At 33.8% G+C, this 14,518-nt stretch overlaps 1 protein-coding gene across 1 annotated transcript in view; it reads left to right on the top strand.

Moving 5' to 3' along the window:
- The first annotated feature begins 2,942 nt into the window (after positions 1–2,942).
- Positions 2,943–14,518, top strand: part of LOC132713660 (integrin alpha-4-like) — a 100,224-nt gene continuing 88,648 nt past the window's right edge. The window contains exons 1-2 of the mRNA XM_060696309.1: positions 2,943–3,632; positions 12,097–12,230. Of these exons, the coding sequence (XP_060552292.1) occupies positions 3,409–3,632; positions 12,097–12,230 (358 nt within the window). The 5' untranslated portion in view covers positions 2,943–3,408. The remainder of the gene's footprint in view (positions 3,633–12,096; positions 12,231–14,518) is intronic.

The following is a 14,518-nucleotide window of genomic DNA, read 5'->3' on the forward strand; positions in this document are numbered from 1 at the left end:
ACTGCACATGTACAAAATAGTATTCAAAATAGTGCCACCGATCGGTTTAGCAATTTAAAATAATACCCGTTTCAGTTGTGACGCGTTGTTTAGTCATTTAGAATGCTCGCACATACTCAAACAACAAAGTATGACCAACTAAATAGCTTCACAAAGTGAGATTCTTCAATATGAACCACAAAGAATAACCAAGTTTCAGAAAGAGCTAGAATTTTAAGCTAAATTTTGTAACAGTTTTTCAATTTTGTGTATTGAAGTAAAGAACCAAGAGATAAGCTTACAGCATGCTCATTAAAGTTTCCTGCTAACACAAACAATATGAGCCGCGTCACAACAAAACCAACATAATGGGTTTGCGACCAGCATGGATCCAGACCAGCCTGCGCGTACGCAGAGTCTGATCAGGATCCATGCTGTTCGCTATCAGTTTCTCTACTTGTAATAGGGTTTTTAAGCGAACAGCATGGATCCTGATCAGACTGCGCGGATGCGCAGGCTGGTCTGGATCCATGCTGATCGCAAACCCATAACGTTGGTTTTGTCATGACGCGGCTCATATGTGAACACGGTAATGCGATTAAAAAAACTGTTTAAAGGCCCAATATGCCTTAAAAAAGCTACCGATTAAAACAACTGTTAAACGGCTGATAATGGCTAAAATGCTATTTGTTTTATTTCTCGAAAAGATTTTAATTTTGATATCTTGATACAGTTTCATAAAATACTTTGTGCGATATAGATGAATTATCTTTTAATTTTCATGCTCTGTTGGTAATTGGTATAATTAATTTGAATTAGTATTTTGCATGGAAGTCCATATACTATGTTTACATTTTTGCTACCATTAAGACAAATAACTACATAATTATTCAGCGCTACTTTCTTAAGTTTTTTTAAACATCTTACATCATTAAACATTATTAAACATGTGTTCGAAACGAAAAAAGCATCTATAATATGAACAACAAATGACAATTTGAAATATAGTTATTACTGATATTAACAACAAATTTACTATAAAGCAATTTAAAATTGATGGTAAAGTTTAGATAAGAATGTTGGCCAAAATACCGCATAGACGATGTGTTGATCACTTGATATTATTATTAGTTTATATCGAAATATTATCATTAGTTTATATGAAAAGTATTCATAGTATAATCACAAATTAACATCATTGAAACGGATTTAATTTAGAAACTAACAATAAGAAATTAATACAAACAATCTACAAAAGATATTAAATTTGAAATTACAATTTTGCCACCCCAGCACTCATTGTGTATATCTGACTTCAATATATAGAGGATATTTGTTTGTTTGTGTGTAAGATGAAATTTTATTTCATTGAGTGGGCTTTAAAAACAGTATTCTCACGAGTGGCGAAGCCACGAGTGAGAATACTGTTTTTAAAGTTCACGAGATGAAATAAAATTACATCTTACACAACAAACAGACAAATTTTCTTTTTATTTTATGCTTAAAAACAAGTTAAAACGAAATCTCCATAATTTTAACGTTAATATTAAAACTGTTTCCCCCATTGAGAGCCCCATTTATTCGGAATTTCTCATTAAAAAAAAGAAGTCTTGAGCTGAAAAATAAGTCCGCCAATCAACATTAAATGACGGTGATATTTATTAATTTTATTAAAAAAATATGAATGATCGCTTGTTTTGATAATAAAAACAAACAATTCTTGTAGGAGAAAAAGTCCAACCATCCATCCATATTTCTGTTACTTAGTGCGAATTTATATTAGACCTGGCTTTGTAAATTGTAAGCGGCAGCCATTTTTTAAAGTTGTGTATTTCATGGGAGGAAAATAATTGTGTAAGATTCAGAGGGATAATAATTTGGATTTGTTAGTCATACACATTTTTAAAAGAAAGAAAACTTATTTGAGGATTGTAACAGACAAAAAATAAGTGTTGACAGATGTGAAAACATTCAGAAAAGGAGCTAGGAAAATGGTAAACTTGGAAACCTGCTCAAGAACGCTGGGTTGATTTAACTTATTCTTCGAGTTATGGCTGTCAATGCTTTCAATTTTTCATAAAGCATACGGCAGTTATTGCTCGTAGGATACTTTAATATGCCCAAATGTCATCAAGAGCAGTTTTGCATGGGGAAGGAATGTATTTTTGAGACTGTCAAAATGAAACAATAAAACGAAATTTGGTGATTGGAATTTCATGAATTTGGATGAATAGAAGTAAGTTTTCTTCTTTTTATAATTTTTGACATTTAAGTTATTTATCAATTTTAGTTTTGCTTTTTCTTTAAACAGTTTGACATTGTCAGATTTGTCAGCAAAAATAAAATTGAGGTACCACATGGGGAAAATCTTAAAAAAGTAGTTTCGTCATTGAAAAGAGTGAAATTATATTTTGATAATTTTCACTGTGAAATTACCAAATATAATTTTCACGGATAAATCAGTAATCCACTGAAAAGCATAAAATAAAAAGGTTATATCTACTTCACGGTGAATATATTAAACAGTTACTAAGAAAAAGAAAACCTGGACTGACGGCTTGTTTTAATATTCTGCCCCACGCAGATCACAAAATGTCACCATGTACAGACACCGTGTAATTACAGTGTAATAATTTAATAATCAAAGTAATAATTTGCAGTTTCCATTTCGACGCTTGTTTATTAAAACTCTACAAATAATGAAAGGTGATAACGAGTTTTGCTTTTATTATTACTACTTCATATTACACAGGAACATAATTATAAACCATATATTTTTAACATACTTGCGTAATCACGGTCTATATATGATGCGACGGCTAGAGAAAAATAAATTTCCTCGAGTGCTTAGGGTGGTATTATATAATGATATACATGTATATCGCGTGTTCCAAAAACTGTAAAGAAAATTTGTTGTGAAACAAATTTAATAGACTCAGTAAAATAATATTTAACTAAATCGTTTTTTTTCTTTTCTTTACTCATTTATTTGTTTACTAATATGTGAATATGAGAAATAACGTTCAAGTAGAGCTTCACTTAAACAACATTGTTTCGGCGAAGGACCATTATAACGCAGTTGACTAGTCGATTTGAGACAATGACTCAATATGAAAATGTAACCGGAAGTAACAAAATGATTAATAGTGGAACTTGTTTGACATATGCAGAAACGGAAATAAGGTCTCTTTAAATGAATGAATCTTGAATCTTTAAAGGATATTGAACTTAAGAAGGTTGAAACCTAATATCAAGTGAAAGTAATCATTTACGTGTATAACTATGTAGTGCAAAATATTATGATGGACAAAATATTTATATAAACTAAAAAATAATAAACAAAAAGTTGTTCTTGAATACGAAAAAAAACAACAACAAAAAAAAAACAAAAAAAGAACAAACAAAAAAACTGATATATTTTAGTTTAAAATGGCTCGTGAAATATGCTTTGATAATGCACTTAATGTGCTTAAGTACGGTTACCTTCTGATCTTTGCTGTACAAGTTGGTATTGTTTACAGTTATAACATTGAAACGAACCCGAAAAAAGTCGGAAAAGCTCAAGGTGAAAAGAATTCCAAATTTGGATATACCGTTGCAATTGTTCGTAAACCGGGTTGGATAAATGGAGATAAAAGCTTTCTTGATAAAGAGTAAGTATTGTCATCTTCTTTAAGATGTAAACATTTATTCCATACGTTTTGCATTTTGTTAATCAGATCACAAAAAAATCAGAACGGGAATACTCTATTCATGTCGGTTTTGGTATATCTCACATCTACATGTAAGACTACAGGAGTATTAGAAACGTCGGGTAAACGCTCTGCGCATGCGTGGCGGCCATCTTGGAAAAGAGTTACTTCCGGCGGCCATATTTGTCAGTTTGTGCGCGGCGCGAAGATTGTGAGCGGCAGCCATCTTGGACTCTTATTTTACCGAATGACATCATCATTTTATTTTTAGATCTCTTGAAAGCATACAGAGGTGACTTGTATACTCGATCTAGAGCTTGTTCGCGTCCATTGAGGATCGGGGACTTGGCTCTAGACGGGGGAAAATGCGTTTTTACGCACGAGTGATTTTATGTACAATCGGTTATAAGCGCTCGATAGACCGTCCCAAAACATCGTATTGTATCGTAAGATACCCAACTTGACTCTGCTACGGTCGTTCGTAGGGAAGATATCGACAATGTTCTGCATGAATGATTTTATTTTTTTCTTCTCTTACACGTTAAGTGTATACATTTTTGGTATCAGCATCTCAATTTTACGCAATTTTTCTTCTTCTCAATTAATGCATGATTTTATATTATGAAAAATTTAAATATTTTACGCTCGAGTGATGTCACTTCCTTACCCGATGTTTATCCCTCGATGTCCAACTCGTAAATAAAATGAAACTGGCGAGACATTTCACCATGAGCTATTTCATCAGTCCCCACGCAGGTGTCAACAAAAGAGGATTAACGTCACGTTCTGCGCATGTGCGTAGAGTTTACGTCACGTACAGCACATGGGGTTCGGCTATGTTGGATTTTATATGAAAAAAATACACATCGTTTATTTTTTTTGGATAACATCATTATTTTAATTTTCAGGAAGTGGCTTAACATTTGGGGTTAGGTCCTCGCTCCTAAACGTGGAAATGATGAAACTTATTAAGCAGTTTAAGTAAATAAATTATCTAATTACAGATAAAGAGAACTATATACGAAATATATTGAAATATTATATACATTTATCCATACACGCATTGAATAAAAATTACTAACTAAAATATTTTTTTATTCCATAAAAGATTAACCGAAAATATAACTTTTATCGACGATGTTAGACGTCCAGCCTTAAAAAAGACCCTAATTGCGTGTCGGTCATATTGGATTATATATGAAGAATGACACATCGTTTTATAATAAGAATGACATTATTATTTCATTATTAATATCCCGGAAGTATACCCGATCTAGGACTAGACATTTGGGGTCAGGTCCTCGACGGTGAGATATTATCGAGAAGTATAGGCGAATTATATCTAAACATTATATAGAATTATCCATATATTAAATCGAATTTATATAACGATTGATGCAAATTTAAATAGAAATCTTTTTATTCCATAAAACGAGAATATTACTTTTTTACCGACGATGATAGATGTTCAGCGTTAATTAAAAAAGACCCTTATTGCGCGGCGGCCATATTATTCGTTACTTGAATTTTTATTCCAATAGTCCTCACGTTACGAGCTTAGACGCGTTTACGCTTTTAAGTTCTTAAGGTATTTATACGAGATCTGGTACATCTCGTTTTTATCGATACTTTGTAAGATTTATTTACAACACGAAGTTTTAAGCAATTCTGATGTCCAACAATGTAATTAATTATTTATTTAAACCGCTAACTGGTAAATGCATACGGTTCATAGTATGTCATGCCTTTTTTTGAAATTCATATTACATAAAGTACATTTCTTAGTGTTACATAACATGCGAATAAAAACGGATAAAGAAGCCTACATGTACAGAAACAACCGCTTTATTTACTTCGCGCGTTCATATCTTATTTTTCTAACTTTACCAATCTTCTTTCTATCATCAAAGGGTATTGAACGATCGAAAATGTGCTGTCCGTAGTTAACCTTTCAGTGTTTAGCTACAACGGATATAATGACCGTTATCAATTTGACATGTGTCATCTCAATTATACGCGGTAAAAAGCGCCGGTTTATACTCAGTCATTTGATTTCGAATATTTGCAGGATATATATAAAAAAAACAGGAACCAAACTGTGTATAAAACTATTTAATGTTATAAATCTGGAAGCAAAGTGATCCCTCGGAAGCATTAATCACAACAAAATTACAAGAGAATTGCAGACTCGGTTTGATTGAGTCTGTACATGAGGGATAATGAAAACGTGCAACATCCCTCACGCCCCCTAGCACCGGCTTGAGCGGTACTCAATTCTCAACACTTAGTAGTGCTGGCATCAATGATCCCGAAGAACCAGAAAAATATAGCTGAAGTACGGGCAACTTTTTACAGCTGCCACACAGCACTTGACACCTGCTGTTGTGAAGTATAAAAATCTGGAAGCAAAGTGATCCCTCGGAAGTTAAAACCGTTATATGCCTATTAAAATAAATCGTCCAAATGGTACTTTTGCTACAAGACATTTTTTCATCGCTTAATTGCATATTTGACTCAGTAAAATGTTCAACTTAATACTAGTCACGAAGTAACATGTTTACGAAGTACAATATACGGTGTCCTTATTGTGCCATTTATTATGTCGTCCGTCGCGTTGAAGGGTCGACGCATGACAATACGAAGTGAAATAGTGAAAATGCGATACAACGCTTGACACCGTGAAGCGACGCTCGACTACGCGAAGCGACGCTCGACATTGTCAATCGAAATATCGCGTTGTCGTTTAGTAATATCATGTTAAAAAAAGGCGACATTTAAAAAAATGTTGCTTCGTGTTGTCGAGTGTCGCTTCGTATTGTCGAGAGTCACTTCGCGTTGGTACATTGTCACTTCGGGTTGTCGCATTGTCACTTCGGGTTGTTGCATTGTCACTTCGCGTTGTAGCATTGCCGCTTCATATTGTCCTGCATTGTCGAGTGTCGCAGTGTAAAAGTCAGAAAAGATCGCAACATTTTATAAAATATCGCTTTGTGTTGTCGTGTGTTGTATTGCATTGTCAAGCGTCGTATCGCATTGTCGCTTGTCTTGGTCTGTATTTCTGCTCACCCCGACACTTGACAACGTGAAGCAACAATGTGACATCGCGAAGTGACAATGCAACAACACAAAGTTACGCTCGACAATACATAGCGACACTCCACAACGCGAAGCAACATTTTTTAAATGTCGCCCTTTTTAACATAATATTAGTAAACGATAGGAGATATGAAATAAACGTTTTCAATTTTGTTTTTTAATAAAAAAAAATGAAACACGTACACACCATTTTAGAGAATAAATAAGCCAAATTATTGAAATTCATACACCGATTCGCGAAGAGCCAAATGTTTTTACGACCAATACAAATTGACCATAATAGTTAGAGGTACGGATATTCTATTTAAGTTGACGTTTAACTGTTGGTGCGCCATTAAGCCAGCCCGCATAGCTCAATCGGTTAGAGCGCAAGACTTTTAATCCCGACATAGTGAGTTCGATTCCACGGCTGGCCAACTAAAAGTTAACTAGTTAGCATTTAACACAGGAAATAACTTCATTTATGTAAACATACTTAAACTGTACAGTGGCGTATCTTTATGAGTAGAGACAATAGAGGGTAATGTTTACTATTTGTAATACAAATTGGAATTAATAAAAATACGTATTGTATATTGTATATGTAAATATTGTACGAGTATTGCCTAAAAGGTCCGTAGGACCGGCTTTATTTTGTTGTATCAATTTGTCAAGTAAGAGGTAAAAAATTAAAAAGGGCGACATAATTATAAAAAAGACGAAATATATGTCAAGTTTTATTTCTATTTATATATTTCATACAAAACATTGATTAATGATAATCACTTTCTTTGTCATATTGCGTCCTTTTCCTAATCATTTTCTTCATTTTAGGCACTATTAAGCGATCATTGCGCTTTTTTTGTTGTACATTAAATTCTTTGACAAGACTTTAGAAGTTTTTCCCTGATATTGTTTTATAACGAAGTAGGCGCGGTAGAGCCCACACACGTTAGACGAAATCTATTGTTGTTGTCCTTTATTTCGGAGATATTTCTTGTTAAGTATCTTTTAAAATTCCACGCCATAGCTGTCCGGGCTATTTCCGAACGAGTCGAAACATTCGTAAGGTCCGTTTTCCTGGCCCATGACTCGTATCTGTGTTGGAAAGCACAAATATTCAGCCGCGCACACTGTCACTGGACATCTTTGCAATATATTTTCTAGCTGATAATTGTCCATTTTAGTAAGCCACCTGATTCCAGTCAATATCTGTTCTGGGTTACTTACATACTACTGATTCTTTATCGGAATCTCGTAATCGTTTTACCTCCGATTTGGCCATTTCTATCGCTTGTGCTACGGGGCTCACCATATTGACCAAAGGGCGTTATAAATTTTGGAACTTCTTTTCCGTTTCTTTTAGTTTTTCTTCCGCTTCATTGAGCTTTGCTTTTAGTGTTATGGGCCTTCTACGCGAATTACCGCTACCAAAAATGTAACGGCCTCTATGATCAGATGTAACGTAACCGTCTCTTTAATCCTGAAAATGCTGGTAGCATTTCTCTGGGTCGGGTGTATAGGTTACCCATGTTTTGACGCTTATGATCGCAGACTTCTATAGAGCCCATCTTGTGTTTTGATAGTAAAAGAGCAAACAGATCATTCTTACAATTTCTCATTAGGTCTCCTGATTTTCAGTGTCATTATCTTTATTGCTTTCGTTGATGTCATGATTAGGCCATAACGCCTGAAACAGGTTTTTTCTAAGTTTAACGGCTTGCCGGAAAGATTCTGCGAAAGTCATGTCGTGTTGATTTCTAAGTTTCTTCGCTGATTGGAGAATTTGTTGCTGCGTAGGGTCTTCTTGTTATGAGTAAAACAACATGGCCACCACGCATGTGCAGAGCGTGACGTTAACTCGACGCTTCTACTACTTACATGAACAACACAATTTTACCTTTGGTAAATTTTCTATATATTATTTTTCATTAAATATTTCATGTGTAACAATAAGTCATAGTGGCAGTTTCTAAAACAAGTTAGCTACGAGGATGTCTAGAATTGAAACCCTCACTTTACCATAATTAACTGAAATAAAAAAATCAGGTTATGAAAACTTCAGAAAAGGTTCTTTCAAGATTCGAACCTTCAACTACATGGTCACAAATCCGCCATTCTTACCACTAGGTCTTTGGGCAGATTTTATGGATTAAAGTATCGAGAATAGAAATAAGTAAACTAACGAAACAGGAGTTTCTTTAAAAAGATATTCGGACTAGGTAACACTGCTTTTACTTGCATGACATCTTTCGGTATGCACATGTTTTTTCAGGGATCATGGACGTTAAAGGTCGTCTCGTCATGTTAGAAAGGCAAATTTGTATGTTCAATTAGATATTCACTAAAGAATTAATGAAACATTTTAAAGCAGTTAGATCTCTAATACTAGATATTGTGTGTTTCCGATACTCCTTTAAATTATTTTATACTTTGGACGTGTTTACGTTTAAGAAAGATCCTTAATATTAATATACTCATTTTAAAATGACCAATAAAATTCCTGGATTTCAGTTTACAATTCTAAAATGACCAATGAAAATCCTCCTTTTCAGTTCTTCCCTGTACATTTTACTAGAAGTCAAAAAGATCTCAGACAACTTCGTCCTAAAAAACTTCAGACAATTAATGTCAGGTCAATATTGCTAAACAATGCATAATTCTTTATTTTTTCCGTGATAAGTTATTTCCGCATGCGCATCTTTTCTCTCACTATGATATGGACAAAGTCACGTGACTTTTGAATGTAACATTCATAAGTATTTATTCTGATTTTCATCCCGATCAATAATGGCTTAAAACTTTCCTGTGGTTACATGGTTATTATTTAAGTTATAAAAAAGGTTCATTGGTTGTTTAAAACAATCTAGTTTTTTTTAAAATACATAACAAGGGGGAAATCATGAGGAATCAGTGTGCAACACCGCTTATAAAGTGTATTATTTTCCTTAAAGAATTTTATGGGATAGTCATATCATCTTTAAAAGTGCATTATCTTGTAAAATTTATCTGCTTTATATATCCCAATACATAATTGTTTATAAAGAAACCTACGGTAAAAACATATAATAAAAAAGACGTGAAAATATCTACTTAATTGTGTGCCCTAGTAAAGAATGGTATCTAAATATTAGATTTCAATCTCGAGCATTTAGTTTAAACAAAATAATAAGCATGCATGTATAAGTGCATGTATAAAATGTGTCATATAATTAGTGTTATACCTGTTTATTATGCCCCCGCCATGTAATGGCCGGGGCATATAGTGTTACCCTGTTCCATCCTTCCGTCATTCCGTCCTTCCGTCATTCCGTCCTTCCGTCATTCCGTCCTTCCGTCATTCTGTCATTCCGTCATCATCAGTTTCCGTTCATTATCTTAGTAACGGTTGCACATATTCAACTCAGATTTGACATATGGATATGTCATGAGAAAATACAGGTCAAGTTCAAATTTGGTCATGGTTCGATGATTTTTGGCAGAGTTATGCCCCTTTTACTTTGAAAATAATATGAAATTTTCAGTTTCCGTTCATTATCTCCCCAAGGGTACAACACATTCAACTCAAATTTGACATATGGATATGTCATCAGAAAATACAGGTCAAGTTTGAATTTGGTCATGGTTCGATGATTTTTGGCAGAGTTATGCCCCTTTTACTTTGAAAATAATATGAAATTTTCAGTTTCCGTTCATTATCTCCCCAACGGTACAACACATTCAACTCAAATTTGATATATGGATATGTCATGAGAAAATACAGGTCAAGTTTGAGTTTGGTCATGGTTCGATGATTTTTGGCAGAGTTATGCCCCTTTTACTTTGAAAATAATATGAAATTTTTAGTTTCCGTTCTTTATCTCCACAACCGACGGTACAACACATTCAACTCAAATTTGACATATGGATATGTCATTAGAAAATACAGGTCAAGTTCGAATTTGGTCATGGTTCGATGATTTTTGCCAGAGTTATGCCCCTTTTACTTTGAAAATAATATTAAATTTTCAGTTTCCGTTCATTATCTCCCCAACGGTACAACACATTCAACTCAAATTTGACATATGGATATGTCATTAGAAAATACAGGTCAAGTTCGAATTTGGTCATGGTTCGATGATTTTTTCCAGAGTTATGCCCCTTTTACTTTGAAAATGATATGAAATTTTCAGTTTCCGTTCATTATCTCCCCAACGGTACAACGTATTCAACTCAAATTTGACAGATGGATATGTCAAGAAAAAATACAGGTTAAGTTTGAATTTGGTCATGGTTTGATGATTTTTGGCAGAGTTATGCTCCTTTTACTTTGAAAATAATATGAAATTTTCAGTTTCTGTTTATTATCTCCCCAACAGTACAACACATTCAACTCAAATTTGACATATGGATATGTTTTTGGAATGCCCAGGCCCAGTTCGAATTTGTTCATTGTTCAATGATTTTTGGCAGAGTAATGCCCCTTTCATTTTGAAATTAATATGAAATTTACAGTTTCTGTTCATTATCTACCCAACAGTGTTACATATTCAACATAAATTTGACATATGGATATGTCAAAGGAATGGGCAGGTCAAGTTGGAATTTGGTCATGGTTCGATGATTTTTTTGGCAGAGCTATGTCCCTTTCACTTTGAAAATAATATAGATACATCTTAGGAATAAGCAGTTTAAGTTTGAATTTGGTCGTGGTTCAATGATTTTGGACAAACTTATCTTTCTTGAATATTGGAATAATTTTGAACTTTCAGTTTCAGCACTCATACTTTTGTGGAAATGTATGTAGCCATTATTTTGGCTACAAATATGAAATATGCTATTTTCAAAAGGTTAAGACTGAATAATTTCAGTGCCTTGAACATTGTATGGAAATGGTTTGTGTTAACATTGAAAAGTTTTAAGGGCTTTGAACTTAAAATGGAAACAATAATTTGTGCAAACAAATTTGGAACTAAATATTATAACATCTGAAATTTTGGCTGCATGCGGGGGCATCCGTGGCATGATGACACATTTCTAGTAAAAAATATTTTTGCAATCCTGCAACCAACGTATTACCATGTGAAATGGCCTATCGTTTGACAACGGCCACACATAATCTATTTTCAGACATTAAGTAATCTCTTTCCCATATCATTATTTTAGTTTATGAATAATTATCTAATTTGAGTAAAATACTAAACTTAGTTTCTGAATATTTGAAATTACTAAACATAATTATGGCCTTGTAATACACTTTGCACACACCAGGTGTCAAGCATTTGAAATTTTGCATTTATTTTGTAATCTCATTTTGTTTATGTATTGATCTGAGATAAAAAATGCACTGCCCTGTTCTGTTTTTCTTCAGACTTTTGGTAGGAGCGCCAAATTTAACATATAATAATATCATCGGTCATGGTCAGGTGGCTCGGTGTATGACACCGACAAGTGAGAACATCACCTGCATTTCCCTTAACCTCGAGGATCCATCAAACTTGTGTGGTAAGTGCTAACTTTACAGGTTCTCACGTATAAGATTAAGATTAGATAAGATGGTCAACTTTGAATCTATTTTCTCATTAAGAATGAAACGATGACATTTGGAATCCCGTATGTATCATTATCTCGTTATAAGGTAGCTATTTATTTTGTCAATTATTATGGAAGGTAGATGGTTTCATCCAATTAAGACATAAGCAATATATATCTACTTAGCTCTTGCATCGCCAAAGAAGGTAAAAAATTTGACCAATGAAAATGACATAAATGTCCACCTTTTTTGAGATTGTTGTATAAAGTGTATAATCTTTTATGGTTTCTCTGTTGCTAAACAATCATGTTTTGGTAACGGTTTTCTGTTAAAATGGCCAACTAAAACTTTTTCTGAAGATACGAAATCGAGATGCACAATCCCTAGCTTCCAAGATAATAGTTGGCTTAAATGAAATAATGATTTGTCTCCAAGAATTTATATCAATTAATGATTATCTAAAAATCAATTCTCATTTGTGAAATGACATTTTGTGTTCATCCTTTGTCCATCATTTATAAAACTTCGTCAACACCTCTTCTAGACCAGTTAAAATTCTGTCCTTGCAATATTCGGTTTATATTGCAACCTGTAAAACCAATACAAATCACAAATTCAAAATAACGGAAACTTTAAAATTTATTCAAATAAACTTTAAGGATATAAGTTGAATCAGGTTATGAAATGAAGCAAAGAACAAACAACCAATACGCTCCCTTGAAATTCACGAACTAATATGGAAATATCGAGCTTGCCTGTGTGCTCTGCTTGGTAAACAATTTATGAGCTATCCATGAACGGGACTAAAATTGGAATTAATACATAATTTAGTACATGATAAATATGCGGAAGAAAAATATAAATACTAAAATATATTCATCATGAGAACCTGGCATTATTGTCAAGTTTGTCTGGATACATACCGTGATATTTTGAACGTGTAAAAATAATGAAATGAATACCAACCTACAGGACAACAACAACTAGTTTTAGATCTAAAAATAGATTTTTATCTTAAAATAGAATTTTATCTAAGATTTTGAACTTTATCATTTGGGTTTAGTCAACTAAAAAAAGACTAGAAATAGTCTGAATCACACGAGATTCTTATACAAAGAAACATTAGACAAAAGTAGGGTCATCACTGACTTAAAAGTCGTCCGTGTACCTATAGATAGAGCGTTTGACTGCGGATTGTGCAAACCAGACTCGACACCCGGACGGTGTAGGTCACTTTCGTTGTGATTGATAATAAAATTGTTTCTAAGGTCATTCGCACAGTACTTCTGCTCTGGCATGTACAGAAGTCCCAGTTCCTTGCGAAAGTTGAGGCAACTAGTACTAGTAACTTACTTGACAGCATGACCAGGAACGATGCTGTGCCTAAACTGTGTTCTGGTCAATTCAATGTGATCCGGAGTGAAAACTTCCAACACCAACACCATCATGACTTTGAGCAGTTTTCATTCGATAGTGGTCCATAGCAGCGGTTATATTACTGGAAATGAATGGAAGGATTAAAATTTAATATGAAAACGTATACTTTAAATGTTCGTAAAGTTTGCAGCCTAGCAGCCTTACAGTCTGAAGTTTGCAGCCTAGGACCCTGTCAGGTTTAAATTGGCAGCCTAACAGCCTAAAGAAAACTAAGAATAGTACAAACATGAAAACCGTCAGAAATGCATCAGTAGCACTTCCTTAGATCATTCCACGGCTTTTTTCAGTATCGAGATTTTTAGTTTTTAAGATGTTTAACTTTTTATGCCCCCGCCATATAATGGCTGGGGTATAAAGTGTTACCCTGTTCCATCATTCCATCATTCCGTCCTTCCGTCATTCTGTCATTCCGTCTTGATCAGTTTCCGTTCATTATCTTAGTCACGGTTGCACATTTCAACTCAAATTTCATATATGGATATATCATAAGAAAATACAAGTCAACTTCGAATTTGGTCATAGTTAGATAATTTTTGGCAGAGTTATACCCCATTCACTTTGAAAATAATTTGAAATTTTCAGTTTCCGTTCTTTATCGCCCCAACGGTATTACACATTCAACTGAAATTTGACATATGGATACGTCAAAAGAATGCGCAGGTGAAGTTCGAATTTGGACCTGGTTTGATGATTTTTGGCAGAGTAATGCCCTTTCACTTTGAAAATAATATGACATTTTTAGTTTCCGTTCATTATCTCCCCAACGGTATTACAAATTCAACTTCAACTTGACATATGGATACGTCAAACAAATGCGCAGATC

Source organism: Ruditapes philippinarum, unplaced genomic scaffold (assembly GCF_026571515.1).
Source record: "Ruditapes philippinarum isolate M1 unplaced genomic scaffold, ASM2657151v2 ctg304_1_1_1_1, whole genome shotgun sequence".
Classification (NCBI taxonomy): domain Eukaryota; kingdom Metazoa; phylum Mollusca; class Bivalvia; order Venerida; family Veneridae; genus Ruditapes; species Ruditapes philippinarum.